The sequence below is a fragment of the Myxine glutinosa genome, chromosome 12, assembly GCF_964187855.1.
Source record: "Myxine glutinosa chromosome 12, kmMyxGlut1.1, whole genome shotgun sequence".
Taxonomy (NCBI): Eukaryota; Metazoa; Chordata; class Myxini; order Myxiniformes; family Myxinidae; genus Myxine; species Myxine glutinosa.
The window spans coordinates 742,501-759,607 of NC_136272.1; the positions used below are offsets into that span (position 1 = coordinate 742,501).

The 17,107-nt window shown below is 44.3% G+C and overlaps 1 protein-coding gene across 1 annotated transcript in view; it reads right to left on the reverse strand.

Moving 5' to 3' along the window:
- LOC137437280 (metabotropic glutamate receptor 3-like) overlaps positions 1-15,657 on the reverse strand; it is a 35,583-nt gene extending 19,926 nt beyond the window's left edge. The window contains exon 1 of the mRNA XM_068131650.2: positions 15,196-15,657. Within this exon, the coding sequence (XP_067987751.2) occupies positions 15,196-15,657 (462 nt within the window). The remainder of the gene's footprint in view (positions 1-15,195) is intronic.
- Positions 15,658-17,107: the final 1,450 nt, after the last annotated feature.

The window sequence follows — 17,107 nt, forward strand, 5'->3', positions numbered from 1 at the left end:
ACTCCATCTACATCTCGCTGTCTGATAATATGGACTAACTTCTATCCACTCATCCCAACTCTCTCTTCCTCATATGTGGTGATTTCAATTGTCACCATGCCAGTTGGCTGGGTGTGGGTACATCTCTCACCAGCCATGGCTCCTCAGCAAAGGACTTCTGCGACTCACTGGGACTGACACAATCTGTCAATTTCCCGATCCGGATCTCAGTCAACGGAACATCTTCTCTTCTGGACTTGGTTATGACTAACTTCCCTGAAAATGTCTGCTGCTCTTCTGCTCCAATCGACTCATCTGATCATGTGCTTGTTAAAGTGGACATCTCTCTGACCAGTCTCAGAGAGCCTCCTCAGCGTCAACGAGTCTGGCATTTCACTCAGGCCAACTGGCATGGTCTTCAAGCAGCCATCAATCATCTGGACTGGTCTCCCATCTCGACCGCCTCTGACATCAACTCATCCTGGGAATTCTTCTAAAGTGTGCTTTTTCTGGTCTTCATCAATGATCACTCTGACTCTCTTGAAAATCCTCTCTATCTCTTTGCTGATGACTCCACTCTCTGCCGCTCCATTCCTCATCCCTCAGATCGGCAGTCTGCAAACTCCTCACTCTCTGTAGACGTGGACAAAATCACAGACTGGGCAAACAAGTGGAACATGTCTTTCAATCCTGACAAATCTCACACTCTTACGATGTCTCTCCAAAAAGACCGACTGGACAACCCTCCCATCCACTTTCTGAATAATCCTCTCCAAGAAGTTCTGTCACTCAAGCTTTTGGGTCTCACTATCTGCCATGATCATTCCTGGGAAAACTACATTTTGAAGCTGGCCTCCAAAGCCAGTCGCCGACTGGGCATCCTCCGTCGTGCGAAGTCCTTCCTTGGCACACCTGAGCTCCTCACCACATACAAGGCTTTCATCCACAGCTCAATGGAGTACTGCTCTCCCCTCTGGGCTGGTGCTCCTGCCTCACACCTAGCTCGTCTTCACGCTGTTGAAACCAAAGCGTTCAGAATCATTGGAATCTCCCGCGATGACGCTATCTCCGAGGGCCTTTCACTTACTCACCGCAGGCAGGTTGGTGGTCTTTCCGTCTTCTACCGACTCCTCTCCGGCCTTGCTCCCCCAGCTCTCTCTGGGCTCTGTCCCACAAATATTCCTACAGGTCGCACTAGATCTGCCTGCCTCTTATGGTTAAACTGCCAAAATCAAGACTCTCTGCTCACCTTCACTACTTCATTCCTCTTTTCTCCTGCCTCTGGAACAAACTCCCTCACTCTCTTCAATCCGACTCCTCCCTCCAGGTTTTTAAAACAGCTGTTCACCACCATCTCTTATCTTCCTCATTCCAAAACCTTGAACTTTTCTGCCCCCGCTAATTTCACCCCAAATCCACTTTTTTGAAATACCAACTTATTTCCTGGAAGTCCTTGGTGTCCTTGTATTTTATACTTCTCCCACCCGCCTCCCCCTTCCCACACCTCCTCCCCCCAAGCCCTCTCCCTCCCACACATCTCCTGATGTCCCTGCTCTCAAATGTTGTGTTTGTGTGCTTCCCCTTCTCTCCCCATCTTGTCTACCGCTCCCTCATTTTGTATATTTTGTTTGTCTGTTTGATTATTTTTTTTGTGATAAATGTTAGCTCTTTCACGAGCCTCGATCCTGTATCAAAAAAAAAAATCTTATTTTAAAATGCATTTAATTAATTGGACATTATTGGTTGTTCCTCAACTTAAATAGAAATAATTTAAAGAGTGTGCATGTAAAAACATGATGAGAGTGAAAGAGGGGTGTGCACGTGAAAACATCGTGTGAGTGAAAGAGAGGTGTGCACGTGAAAACATGGTGTGAGTGAAAGAGAGGTGTGCATGTAAAAACATGATGAGAGTGAAAGAGGGGTGTGCATGTAAAAACATGATGAGAGTGAAAGAGAGGTGTGCACGTGAAAACATGGTGTGAGTGAAAGAGAGGTGTGCATGTAAAAACATGATGAGAGTGAAAGAGGGGTGTGCATGTAAAAACATGATGAGAGTGAAAGAGAGGTGTGCACGTGAAAACATGGTGTGAGTGAAAGAGAGGTGTGCATGTAAAAACATGATGAGAGTGAAAGAGGGGCGTACATGTAAAAACATGATGAGAGTGAAAGAGGGGCGTACATGTAAAAACATGATGAGAGTGAAAGAGGGGTGTGCATGTGGAAACATGGTGAGAGTGAAAGAGGAGGTGCATGTGGAAACATGATGAGAGTGAAAGAGGGGCGTACATGTAAAAACATGATGAGAGTGAAAGAGCGGTGTGCATGTGGAAACATGGTGAGAGTGAAAGAGGGGGTGCATGTAAAAACATGATGTGAGTGAAAGGGGGGTGTGCATGTAAAAACATGATTTGAGTGAAAGAGGGGTGTGCATGTAAAAACATGATGTGAGTGAAAGGGGGGTGTGCATGTAAAAACATGGTGTGAGTGAAAGAGGGGTGTGCATGTGAAAACATGGTGTGAGTGAAAGAGGGGTGTGCAAGTGAAAACAGGGTGTGAGTGAAATAGGGGTGTGCATGTAAAAACATGGTGTGAGTGAAAGAGGGGTGTGCATGTAAAAACATGATGTGAGTGAAAGGGGGGTGTGCATGTAAAAACATGGTGTGAGTGAAAGAGGGGTGTGCATGTAAAAACATGATGTGAGTGAAAGAGGGGTGTGCATGTAAAAACATGGTGTGAGTGAAAGAGGGGTGTGCATGTAAAAACATGGTGTGAGTGAAAGAGGGGTGTGCATGTAAAAACATGGTGAGAGTGAAAGAGGGGTGTGCATGTAAAAACATGATGAGAGTGAAAGAGGGGTGTGCATGTAAAAACATGGTGTGAGTGAAAGGGGGGTGTGCATGTAAAAACATGGTGAGAGTGAAAGAGGAGAAAGAGAGGTGTGCATGTAAAAACATGGTGAGAGTGAAAGAGGGGTGTGCATGTAAAAACATGATGTGAGTGAAAGAGGGGTGTGCATGTAAAAACATGGTGTGAGTGAAAGGGGGGTGTGCATGTAAAAATATGGTGTGAGTGAAAGAGGGGTGTGCATGTAAAAACATGGTGTGAGTGAAAGGGGGGTGTGCATGTAAAAATATGGTGAGAGTGAAAGAGAGGTGTGCATGTAAAAACATGGTGAGAGTGAAAGAGTGGTGTGCATGTAAAAACATGGTGTGAGTGAAAGGGGGGTGTGCATGTAAAAACATGGTGAGAGTGAAAGAGGAGAAAGAGAGGTGTGCATGTAAAAACATGATGTGAGTGAAAGAGGGGTGTGCATGTAAAAACATGGAGTGAGTGAAAGGGGGGTGTGCATGTAAAAATATGGTGTGAGTGAAAGAGGGGTGTGCATGTAAAAACATGGTGTGAGTGAAAGGGGGGTGTGCATGTAAAAATATGGTGAGTGAAAGAGGGGTGTGCATGTAAAAACATGGTGTGAGTGAAAGGGGGGTGTGCATGTAAAAATATGGTGAGAGTGAAAGAGAGGTGTGCATGTAAAAACATGGTGTGAGTGAAAGGGGGGTGTGCATGTAAAAACATGGTGTGAGTGAAAGGGGGGTGTGCATGTAAAAACATGGTGAGAGTGAAAGAGGGGTGTGCATGTAAAAACATGATGTGAGTGAAAGAGGGGGTGCATGTGAAAACATGATGTGAGTGAAAGAGGGGTGTGCATGTAAAAACATTGTGTGAGTGAAAGGGGGGTGTGCATGTAAAAACATGGTGAGAGTGAAAGAGGGGGTGCATGTGAAAATATGGTGAGAGTGAAAGAGGGGTGTGCATGTAAAAACATGGTGAGAGTGAAAGAGGGGGTGCATGTGAAAACATGATGTGAGTGAAAGAGGTGTTTGCATGTAAAAACATGATGTGAGTGAAAGAGGGGTGTGCATGTAAAAACATGGTGTGAGTGAAAGGGGGGTGTGCATGTAAAAATATGGTGAGAGTGAAAGAGAGGTGTGCATGTAAAAACATGGTGTGAGTGAAAGGGGGGTGTGCATGTAAAAACATGGTGTGAGTGAAAGGGGGGTGTGCATGTAAAAACATGGTGAGAGTGAAAGAGGGGTGTGCATGTAAAAACATGATGTGAGTGAAAGAGGGGGTGCATGTGAAAACATGATGTGAGTGAAAGAGGGGTGTGCATGTAAAAACATTGTGTGAGTGAAAGGGGGGTGTGCATGTAAAAACATGGTGAGAGTGAAAGAGGGGGTGCATGTGAAAATATGGTGAGAGTGAAAGAGGGGTGTGCATGTAAAAATATGGTGAGAGTGAAAGAGGGGGTGCGTGTAAAAACATGGTGAGAGTGAAAGAGGGGTGTGCATGTAAAAACATGGTGAGAGTGAAAGAGGAGAAAGAGAGGTGTGCATGCAAAAACATGGTGAGAGTGAAAGAGGGGTGTGCATGTAAAAACATGATGTGAGTGAAAAAGGGGTGTGCATGTAAAAACATGGTGTGAGTGAAAGGGGGGTGTGCATGTAAAAATATGGTGAGAGTGAAAGAGGGGTGTGCATGTAAAAACATGGTGTGAGTGAAAGGGGGGTGTGCATGTAAAAACATGGTGTGAGTGAAAGGGGGGTGTGCATGTAAAAACATGGTGAGAGTGAAAGGGGGGTGTGCATGTAAAAACATGATGTGAGTGAAAGAGGGGGTGCATGTGAAAACATGATGTGAGTGAAAGAGGGGTGTGCATGTAAAAACATGGTGTGAGTGAAAGGGGGGTGCATGTGAAAATATGGTGAGAGTGAAAGAGGGGTGTGCATGTAAAAATATGGTGAGAGTGAAAGAGGGGGTGCATGTGAAAACATGATGTGAGTGAAAGAGGGGTGTGCATGTAAAAACATGGTGAGAGTGAAAGAGGGGGTGCATGTGAAAATATGGTGAGAGTGAAAGAGGGGTGTGCATGTAAAAAATATGGTGAGAGTGAAAGAGGGGGTGCGTGTAAAAACATGATGTGAGTGAAAGAGGGGGTGCATGTGAAAACATGATGTGAGTGAAAGAGGGGTGTGCATGTAAAAACATGATGTGAGTGAAAGAGGGGTGTGCATGTAAAAACATGGTGTGAGTGAAAGGGGGGTGTGCATGTAAAAATATGGTGAGAGTGAAAGAGGGGTGTGCATGTAAAAACATGGTGAGAGTGAAAGAGGGGTGTGCATGTAAAAACATGATGTGAGTGAAAGAGGGGGTGCATGTGAAAACATGATGTGAGTGAAAGAGGGGTGTGCATGTAAAAACATGGTGTGAGTGAAAGGGGGGTGTGCATGTAAAAACATGGTGAGAGTGAAAGAGGGGGTGCATGTGAAAATATGGTGAGAGTGAAAGAGGGGTGTGCATGTAAAAATATGGTGAGAGTGAAAGAGGGGGTGCGTGTAAAAACATGGTGAGAGTGAAAGAGGGGTGTGCATGTAAAAACATGGTGAGAGTGAAAGAGGGGTGTGCATGTAAAAACATGGTGAGAGTGAAAGAGGGCGTGCATGTGAAAACATGGTGAGAGTGAAAGAGGGGTGTGCATGTAAAAACATGGTGTGAGTGAAAGAGGGGTGTGCATGTAAAAACATGGTGAGAGTGAAAGAGGGGTGTGCATGTAAAAACATGGTGAGAGTGAAAGAGGGGGTGCATGTGAAAACATGATGTGAGTGAAAGAGGGGTGTGCATGTAAAAACATGGTGTGAGTGAAAGGGGGGTGTGCATGTAAAAACATGGGGAGAGTGAAAGAGGAGAAAGAGAGGTGTGCATGCAAAAACATGGTGAGAGTGAAAGAGGGGTGTGCATGTAAAAACATGATGTGAGTGAAAGAGGGGTGTGCATGTAAAAACATGGTGTGAGTGAAAGGGGGTTGTGCATGTAAAAATATGGTGAGAGTGAAAGAGGGGTGTGCATGTAAAAACATGGTGTGAGTGAAAGGGGGGTGTGCATGTAAAAACATGGTGTGAGTGAAAGAGGGGTGTGCATGTAAAAACATGGTGTGAGTGAAAGAGGGGTGTGCATGTAAAAACATGATGTGAGTGAAAGGGGGGTGTGCATGTAAAAACATGGTGTGAGTGAAAGAGGGGTGTGCATGTAAAAACATGGTGAGAGTGAAAGAGGAGAAAGAGAGGTGTGCATGCAAAAACATGGTGAGAGTGAAAGAGGGGTGTGCATGTAAAAACATGATGTGAGTGAAAGAGGGGTGTGCATGTGAAAACATGGTGTGAGTGAAAGAGGGGTGTGCAGGTAAAAACATGATGTGAGTGAAAGAGGGGTGTGCATGGAAAAACATGGTGTGAGTGAAAGAGGGGTGTGCATGTAAAAACATGGTGTGAGTGAAAGAGGGGTGTGCATGTAAAAACATGGTGTGAGTGAAAGAGGGGTGTGCATGTAAAAACATGATGTGAGTGAAAGGGGGGTGTGCATGTAAAAACATGGTGTGAGTGAAAGAGGGGTGTGCATGTAAAAACATGATTTGAGTGAAAGAGGGGTGTGCATGTAAAAACATGATGTGAGTGAAAGGGGGGTGTGCATGTAAAAACATGGTGTGAGTGAAAGAGGGGTGTGCATGTGAAAACATGGTGTGAGTGAAAGAGGGGTGTGCAAGTGAAAACAGGGTGTGAGTGAAATAGGGGTGTGCATGTAAAAACATGGTGTGAGTGAAAGAGGGGTGTGCATGTAAAAACATGATGTGAGTGAAAGGGGGGTGTGCATGTAAAAACATGGTGTGAGTGAAAGAGGGGTGTGCATGTAAAAACATGATGTGAGTGAAAGAGGGGTGTGCATGTAAAAACATGGTGTGAGTGAAAGAGGGGTGTGCATGTAAAAACATGGTGAGAGTGAAAGAGGGGTGTGCATGTAAAAACATGATGAGAGTGAAAGAGGGGTGTGCATGTAAAAACATGGTGTGAGTGAAAGGGGGGTGTGCATGTAAAAACATGGTGAGAGTGAAAGAGGAGAAAGAGAGGTGTGCATGTAAAAACATGGTGAGAGTGAAAGAGGGGTGTGCATGTAAAAACATGATGTGAGTGAAAGAGGGGTGTGCATGTAAAAACATGGTGTGAGTGAAAGGGGGGTGTGCATGTAAAAATATGGTGTGAGTGAAAGAGGGGTGTGCATGTAAAAACATGGTGTGAGTGAAAGGGGGGTGTGCATGTAAAAATATGGTGAGAGTGAAAGAGAGGTGTGCATGTAAAAACATGGTGAGAGTGAAAGAGTGGTGTGCATGTAAAAACATGGTGTGAGTGAAAGGGGGGTGTGCATGTAAAAACATGGTGAGAGTGAAAGAGGAGAAAGAGAGGTGTGCATGTAAAAACATGATGTGAGTGAAAGAGGGGTGTGCATGTAAAAACATGGAGTGAGTGAAAGGGGGGTGTGCATGTAAAAATATGGTGTGAGTGAAAGAGGGGTGTGCATGTAAAAACATGGTGTGAGTGAAAGGGGGGTGTGCATGTAAAAATATGGTGAGTGAAAGAGGGGTGTGCATGTAAAAACATGGTGAGAGTGAAAGAGGGGGTGCATGTGAAAACATGATGTGAGTGAAAGAGGTGTTTGCATGTAACATGATGTGAGTGAAAGAGGGGTGTGCATGTAAAAACATGATGTGAGTGAAAGGGGGGTGTGCATGTAAAAACATGGTGTGAGTGAAAGAGGGGTGTGCATGTAAAAACATGGTGAGAGTGAAAGAGGAGAAAGAGAGGTGTGCATGCAAAAACATGGTGAGAGTGAAAGAGGGGTGTGCATGTAAAAACATGATGTGAGTGAAAGAGGGGTGTGCATGTGAAAACATGGTGTGAGTGAAAGAGGGGTGTGCAGGTAAAAACATGATGTGAGTGAAAGAGGGGTGTGCATGGAAAAACATGGTGTGAGTGAAAGAGGGGTGTGCATGTAAAAACATGGTGTGAGTGAAAGAGGGGTGTGCATGTAAAAACATGGTGTGAGTGAAAGAGGGGTGTGCATGTAAAAACATGATGTGAGTGAAAGGGGGGTGTGCATGTAAAAACATGGTGTGAGTGAAAGAGGGGTGTGCATGTAAAAACATGATTTGAGTGAAAGAGGGGTGTGCATGTAAAAACATGATGTGAGTGAAAGGGGGGTGTGCATGTAAAAACATGGTGTGAGTGAAAGAGGGGTGTGCATGTGAAAACATGGTGTGAGTGAAAGAGGGGTGTGCAAGTGAAAACAGGGTGTGAGTGAAATAGGGGTGTGCATGTAAAAACATGGTGTGAGTGAAAGAGGGGTGTGCATGTAAAAACATGATGTGAGTGAAAGGGGGGTGTGCATGTAAAAACATGGTGTGAGTGAAAGAGGGGTGTGCATGTAAAAACATGATGTGAGTGAAAGAGGGGTGTGCATGTAAAAACATGGTGTGAGTGAAAGAGGGGTGTGCATGTAAAAACATGGTGTGAGTGAAAGAGGGGTGTGCATGTAAAAACATGGTGAGAGTGAAAGAGGGGTGTGCATGTAAAAACATGATGAGAGTGAAAGAGGGGTGTGCATGTAAAAACATGGTGTGAGTGAAAGGGGGGTGTGCATGTAAAAACATGGTGAGAGTGAAAGAGGAGAAAGAGAGGTGTGCATGTAAAAACATGGTGAGAGTGAAAGAGGGGTGTGCATGTAAAAACATGATGTGAGTGAAAGAGGGGTGTGCATGTAAAAACATGGTGTGAGTGAAAGGGGGTGTGCATGTAAAAATATGGTGTGAGTGAAAGAGGGGTGTGCATGTAAAAACATGGTGTGAGTGAAAGGGGGGTGTGCATGTAAAAATATGGTGAGAGTGAAAGAGAGGTGTGCATGTAAAAACATGGTGAGAGTGAAAGAGTGGTGTGCATGTAAAAACATGGTGTGAGTGAAAGGGGGGTGTGCATGTAAAAACATGGTGAGAGTGAAAGAGGAGAAAGAGAGGTGTGCATGTAAAAACATGATGTGAGTGAAAGAGGGGTGTGCATGTAAAAACATGGAGTGAGTGAAAGGGGGGTGTGCATGTAAAAATATGGTGTGAGTGAAAGAGGGGTGTGCATGTAAAAACATGGTGTGAGTGAAAGGGGGGTGTGCATGTAAAAATATGGTGAGTGAAAGAGGGGTGTGCATGTAAAAACATGGTGAGAGTGAAAGAGGGGGTGCATGTGAAAACATGATGTGAGTGAAAGAGGTGTTTGCATGTAAAAACATGATGTGAGTGAAAGAGGGGTGTGCATGTAAAAACATGGTGTGAGTGAAAGGGGGGTGTGCATGTAAAAATATGGTGAGAGTGAAAGAGAGGTGTGCATGTAAAAACATGGTGTGAGTGAAAGGGGGGTGTGCATGTAAAAACATGGTGTGAGTGAAAGGGGGGTGTGCATGTAAAAACATGGTGAGAGTGAAAGAGGGGTGTGCATGTAAAAACATGATGTGAGTGAAAGAGGGGGTGCATGTGAAAACATGATGTGAGTGAAAGAGGGGTGTGCATGTAAAAACATGGTGTGAGTGAAAGGGGGGTGTGCATGTAAAAACATGGTGAGAGTGAAAGAGGGGGTGCATGTGAAAATATGGTGAGAGTGAAAGAGGGGTGTGCATGTAAAAATATGGTGAGAGTGAAAGAGGGGGTGCGTGTAAAAACATGGTGAGAGTGAAAGAGGGGTGTGCATGTAAAAACATGGTGAGAGTGAAAGAGGAGAAAGAGAGGTGTGCATGCAAAAACATGGTGAGAGTGAAAGAGGGGTGTGCATGTAAAAACATGATGTGAGTGAAAGAGGGGTGTGCATGTAAAAACATGGTGTGAGTGAAAGGGGGGTGTGCATGTAAAAATATGGTGAGAGTGAAAGAGGGGTGTGCATGTAAAAACATGGTGTGAGTGAAAGGGGGGTGTGCATGTAAAAACATGGTGTGAGTGAAAGGGGGGTGTGCATGTAAAAACATGGTGAGAGTGAAAGGGGGGTGTGCATGTAAAAACATGATGTGAGTGAAAGAGGGGGTGCATGTGAAAACATGATGTGAGTGAAAGAGGGGTGTGCATGTAAAAACATGGTGTGAGTGAAAGGGGGGTGTGCATGTAAAAACATGGTGAGAGTGAAAGAGGGGGTGCATGTGAAAATATGGTGAGAGTGAAAGAGGGGTGTGCATGTAAAAATATGGTGAGAGTGAAAGAGGGGGTGCGTGTAAAAACATGATGTGAGTGAAAGAGGGGGTGCATGTGAAAACATGATGTGAGTGAAAGAGGGGTGTGCATGTAAAAACATGATGTGAGTGAAAGAGGGGTGTGCATGTAAAAACATGGTGTGAGTGAAAGGGGGGTGTGCATGTAAAAATATGGTGAGAGTGAAAGAGGGGTGTGCATGTAAAAACATGGTGAGAGTGAAAGAGGGGTGTGCATGTAAAAACATGATGTGAGTGAAAGAGGGGGTGCATGTGAAAACATGATGTGAGTGAAAGAGGGGTGTGCATGTAAAAACATGGTGTGAGTGAAAGGGGGGTGTGCATGTAAAAACATGGTGAGAGTGAAAGAGGAGAAAGAGAGGTGTGCATGCAAAAACATGGTGAGAGTGAAAGAGGGGTGTGCATGTAAAAACATGATGTGAGTGAAAGAGGGGTGTGCATGTAAAAACATGGTGTGAGTGAAAGGGGGTTGTGCATGTAAAAATATGGTGAGAGTGAAAGAGGGGTGTGCATGTAAAAACATGGTGTGAGTGAAAGGGGGGTGTGCATGTAAAAACATGGTGTGAGTGAAAGAGGGGTGTGCATGTAAAAACATGGTGTGAGTGAAAGAGGGGTGTGCATGTAAAAACATGATGTGAGTGAAAGGGGGGTGTGCATGTAAAAACATGGTGTGAGTGAAAGAGGGGTGTGCATGTAAAAACATGGTGAGAGTGAAAGAGGAGAAAGAGAGGTGTGCATGCAAAAACATGGTGAGAGTGAAAGAGGGGTGTGCATGTAAAAACATGATGTGAGTGAAAGAGGGGTGTGCATGTGAAAACATGATGTGAGTGAAAGAGGGGTGTGCATGGAAAAACATGGTGTGAGTGAAAGAGGGGTGTGCATGTAAAAACATGGTGTGAGTGAAAGAGGGGTGTGCATGTAAAAACATGGTGTGAGTGAAAGAGGGGTGTGCATGTAAAAACATGATGTGAGTGAAAGGGGGGTGTGCATGTAAAAACATGGTGTGAGTGAAAGAGGGGTGTGCATGTAAAAACATGATTTGAGTGAAAGAGGGGTGTGCATGTAAAAACATGATGTGAGTGAAAGGGGGGTGTGCATGTAAAAACATGGTGTGAGTGAAAGAGGGGTGTGCATGTGAAAACATGGTGTGAGTGAAAGAGGGGTGTGCAAGTGAAAACAGGGTGTGAGTGAAATAGGGGTGTGCATGTAAAAACATGGTGTGAGTGAAAGAGGGGTGTGCATGTAAAAACATGATGTGAGTGAAAGGGGGGTGTGCATGTAAAAACATGGTGTGAGTGAAAGAGGGGTGTGCATGTAAAAACATGATGTGAGTGAAAGAGGGGTGTGCATGTAAAAACATGGTGTGAGTGAAAGAGGGGTGTGCATGTAAAAACATGGTGTGAGTGAAAGAGGGGTGTGCATGTAAAAACATGGTGAGAGTGAAAGAGGGGTGTGCATGTAAAAACATGATGAGAGTGAAAGAGGGGTGTGCATGTAAAAACATGGTGTGAGTGAAAGGGGGGTGTGCATGTAAAAACATGGTGAGAGTGAAAGAGGAGAAAGAGAGGTGTGCATGTAAAAACATGGTGAGAGTGAAAGAGGGGTGTGCATGTAAAAACATGATGTGAGTGAAAGAGGGGTGTGCATGTAAAAACATGGTGTGAGTGAAAGGGGGGTGTGCATGTAAAAATATGGTGTGAGTGAAAGAGGGGTGTGCATGTAAAAACATGGTGTGAGTGAAAGGGGGGTGTGCATGTAAAAATATGGTGAGAGTGAAAGAGAGGTGTGCATGTAAAAACATGGTGAGAGTGAAAGAGTGGTGTGCATGTAAAAACATGGTGTGAGTGAAAGGGGGGTGTGCATGTAAAAACATGGTGAGAGTGAAAGAGGAGAAAGAGAGGTGTGCATGTAAAAACATGATGTGAGTGAAAGAGGGGTGTGCATGTAAAAACATGGAGTGAGTGAAAGGGGGGTGTGCATGTAAAAATATGGTGTGAGTGAAAGAGGGGTGTGCATGTAAAAACATGGTGTGAGTGAAAGGGGGGTGTGCATGTAAAAATATGGTGAGTGAAAGAGGGGTGTGCATGTAAAAACATGGTGAGAGTGAAAGAGGGGGTGCATGTGAAAACATGATGTGAGTGAAAGAGGTGTTTGCATGTAAAAACATGATGTGAGTGAAAGAGGGGTGTGCATGTAAAAACATGGTGTGAGTGAAAGGGGGGTGTGCATGTAAAAATATGGTGAGAGTGAAAGAGAGGTGTGCATGTAAAAACATGGTGTGAGTGAAAGGGGGGTGTGCATGTAAAAACATGGTGTGAGTGAAAGGGGGGTGTGCATGTAAAAACATGGTGAGAGTGAAAGAGGGGTGTGCATGTAAAAACATGATGTGAGTGAAAGAGGGGGTGCATGTGAAAACATGATGTGAGTGAAAGAGGGGTGTGCATGTAAAAACATGGTGTGAGTGAAAGGGGGGTGTGCATGTAAAAACATGGTGAGAGTGAAAGAGGGGGTGCATGTGAAAATATGGTGAGAGTGAAAGAGGGGTGTGCATGTAAAAATATGGTGAGAGTGAAAGAGGGGGTGCGTGTAAAAACATGGTGAGAGTGAAAGAGGGGTGTGCATGTAAAAACATGGTGAGAGTGAAAGAGGAGAAAGAGAGGTGTGCATGCAAAAACATGGTGAGAGTGAAAGAGGGGTGTGCATGTAAAAACATGATGTGAGTGAAAGAGGGGTGTGCATGTAAAAACATGGTGTGAGTGAAAGGGGGGTGTGCATGTAAAAATATGGTGAGAGTGAAAGAGGGGTGTGCATGTAAAAACATGGTGTGAGTGAAAGGGGGGTGTGCATGTAAAAACATGGTGTGAGTGAAAGGGGGGTGTGCATGTAAAAACATGGTGAGAGTGAAAGGGGGGTGTGCATGTAAAAACATGATGTGAGTGAAAGAGGGGGTGCATGTGAAAACATGATGTGAGTGAAAGAGGGGTGTGCATGTAAAAACATGGTGTGAGTGAAAGGGGGTGTGCATGTAAAAACATGGTGAGAGTGAAAGAGGGGGTGCATGTGAAAATATGGTGAGAGTGAAAGAGGGGTGTGCATGTAAAAATATGGTGAGAGTGAAAGAGGGGGTGCGTGTAAAAACATGATGTGAGTGAAAGAGGGGGTGCATGTGAAAACATGATGTGAGTGAAAGAGGGGTGTGCATGTAAAAACATGATGTGAGTGAAAGAGGGGTGTGCATGTAAAAACATGGTGTGAGTGAAAGGGGGGTGTGCATGTAAAAATATGGTGAGAGTGAAAGAGGGGTGTGCATGTAAAAACATGGTGAGAGTGAAAGAGGGGTGTGCATGTAAAAACATGATGTGAGTGAAAGAGGGGGTGCATGTGAAAACATGATGTGAGTGAAAGAGGGGTGTGCATGTAAAAACATGGTGTGAGTGAAAGGGGGGTGTGCATGTAAAAACATGGTGAGAGTGAAAGAGGGGGTGCATGTGAAAATATGGTGAGAGTGAAAGAGGGGTGTGCATGTAAAAATATGGTGAGAGTGAAAGAGGGGGTGCGTGTAAAAACATGGTGAGAGTGAAAGAGGGGTGTGCATGTAAAAACATGGTGAGAGTGCAAGAGGGGTGTGCATGTAAAAACATGGTGAGAGTGAAAGAGGGCGTGCATGTGAAAACATGGTGAGAGTGAAAGAGGGGTGTGCATGTAAAAACATGGTGTGAGTGAAAGAGGGGTGTGCATGTAAAAACATGGTGAGAGTGAAAGAGGGGTGTGCATGTAAAAACATGGTGAGAGTGAAAGAGGGGGTGCATGTGAAAACATGATGTGAGTGAAAGAGGGGTGTGCATGTAAAAACATGGTGTGAGTGAAAGGGGGGTGTGCATGTAAAAACATGGTGAGAGTGAAAGAGGAGAAAGAGAGGTGTGCATGCAAAAACATGGTGAGAGTGAAAGAGGGGTGTGCATGTAAAAACATGATGTGAGTGAAAGAGGGGTGTGCATGTAAAAACATGGTGTGAGTGAAAGGGGGTTGTGCATGTAAAAATATGGTGAGAGTGAAAGAGGGGTGTGCATGTAAAAACATGGTGTGAGTGAAAGGGGGGTGTGCATGTAAAAACATGGTGTGAGTGAAAGGGGGGTGTGCATGTAAAAATATGGTGAGAGTGAAAGAGGGGGTGCATGTGAAAACATGATGTGAGTGAAAGAGGGGTGTGCATGTAAAAACATGGTGAGAGTGAAAGAGGAGAAAGAGAGGTGTGCATGTAAAAACATGGTGTGAGTGAAAGGGGGTTGTGCATGTAAAAATATGGTGAGAGTGAAAGAGGGGTGTGCATGTAAAAACATGGTGTGAGTGAAAGGGGGGTGTGCATGTAAAAACATGGTGTGAGTGAAAGGGGGGTGTGCATGTAAAAATATGGTGAGAGTGAAAGAGGGGTGTGCATGTAAAAACATGGTGAGAGTGAAAGAGGGGGTGCATGTGAAAACATGATGTGAGTGAAAGAGGGGTGTGCATGTAAAAACATGGTGAGAGTGAAAGAGGAGAAAGAGAGGTGTGCATGTAAAAACATGGAAGAGGGAAGTTACCATATCGGGCAATGGGGATGATGTGCATTATACGGTAAACTAAGTGGATGTGAAGAAAAAGTGATCATCTTGTGAAATGGTGTTTCAGCAGCTTTTCCCAAGTCTTGTTTTTGTTCTCTGTTAGTTAAAAACAACTGAGCAGATGCGAATCACTGCAATACTGATACAGATTTTTCTATGCAGAATGTAGTGCCATGTGAGAGTGAGGTGAAAGAGGGCAAGAAAACTACATACTGGTAGTATGCAGAGCAGCAGATGGGCACAACAAGCAAGGTGAATGAACAGACAAAAAGGAGATGGCGGGAAAGGGTGAATACCGCTAGTACTTTATTAAATACCACAATCCATGGTGTACACTGATGGCGAAAGTGATGGGGTCATGACTATTTAATGACAGCTAGCTGGAGTAATAATGTTGGTATTTAGCGATTGCAACATCCCTGGTTCATCATTTGCCCACATTTTTCCATCATATGTGAAGCGATGGATTTTCGGGGGTTCCCAAACATACTTGGATGGATACTCCGCTGTCCGAACCACCAAGGATCCCAGCGACAGGTACGGCCTGTGGTTTGTGTGGGGCGTTGGCACCATCTGGGCAAACGTGTTCAGCTTCACCGTCCTGTTGGAGGGAAGCTCGAACCAATTCCAATGCCTGTTCCAATGCGAAGGTGTCCTTCAGGCAGGTGTCCAAGATACGTGCACCCAGGTGCACTCTCGGTAATAGACTCGTATCTGCGTTGATCTTGTCCAATGCAAAAAGCATGGCCTCGAGTCGCTGGATCCCTCTGGCCTCTTGTATTGCTCCACAGTGGACGTCTCCCAGGCCACGCTCATGTACAGGAAATAGACCTCCGAGGATCAGGTCTCCATGGATCAGCACCTCTTTCCTTCCGCCATTGTTGTTGAGAGTGTGACCGGCACAAGCAATCAAAGCCAGGGTTGACAGGTGAACTCTTACAATGGCACTCATGTTTGAGCCTTTGGAAACCCAAAATGAGATTTCAGTCTAACTTCTCATTGTTCCGGCGGGTTCTGAAACACAGGTATCATTCATATTATTTGTGAACACTCGAGTGATTGCTCAAGGCTGTGATGGACATCTGTTCATGTTTTACCAATCTATTGAATTCACCCTTCCTATAGTAAGTTAAGTAAATGTCCCCACTGTATGAGTCTATCATTTTGTCCAACACACAAATTAGCCCCAGTTCATTACATGAAATCAAATGTTAACATCACATAAGTGGGACGAACTTGTCATTTTGGATCAATATTTGGAGGTACCATCACATGGGACGAACTTGTCATTTTGGATCAATATTTAGAGGTACCATCACATGGGACGAACTTGTCATTTTGGATCAATATTTGGAGGTACCCTCACATGGGACGAACTTGTCATTTTGGATCAATATTTAGAGGTACCCTCACATGGGACGAACTTGTAATTTTGGATCAATATTTGGAGGTACCATCACATTGGACGAACTTGTCATTTTGGATCAATATTTAGAGGTACCATCACATGGGACGAACTTGTCATTTTGGATCAATATTTAGAGGTACTCTCACATGGGACGAACTTGTCATTTTGGATCAATATTTAGAGGTACCCTCACATGGGACGAACTTGTAATTTTGGATCAATATTTGGAGGTACCATCACATTGGACGAACTTGTCATTTTGGATCAATATTTAGAGGTACCATCACATGGGACGAACTTGTCATTTTGGATCAATATTTAGAGGTACTCTCACATGGGACGAACTTGTCATTTTGGATCAATATTTAGAGGTACCCTCACATGGGACGAACTTGTAATTTTGGATCAATATTTGGAGGTACCATCACATTGGACGAACTTGTCATTTTGGATCAATATTTAGAGGTACCATCACATGGGACGAACTTGTCATTTTGGATCAATATTTAGAGGTACTCTCACATGGGACGAACTTGTCATTTTGGATCAATATTTAGAGGTACCCTCACATGGGACGAACTTGTCATTTTGGATCAATATTTAGAGGTACCCTCACATGGGATGAACTTGTCATTTTGGATCAATATTTAGAGGTACCCTCACATGGGATGAACTTGTCATTTTGGATCAATATTTAGAGGTACTCTCACATGGGACGAACTTGTCATTTTGGATCAATATTTGGAGGTACCCTCACATGGGACGAACTTGTCATTTTGGATCAATATTTAGAGGTACCCTCACATGGGACGAACTTGTCATTTTGGATCAATATTTGGAGGTACCATCACATGGGACGAACTTGTCATTTTGGATCAATATTTGGAGGTACCCTCACATGGGATGAACTTGTCATTTTGGATCAATATTTGGAGGTACCCTCACATGGGATGAACTTGTCATTTTGGATCAATATTTAGAGGTATCCTCACAT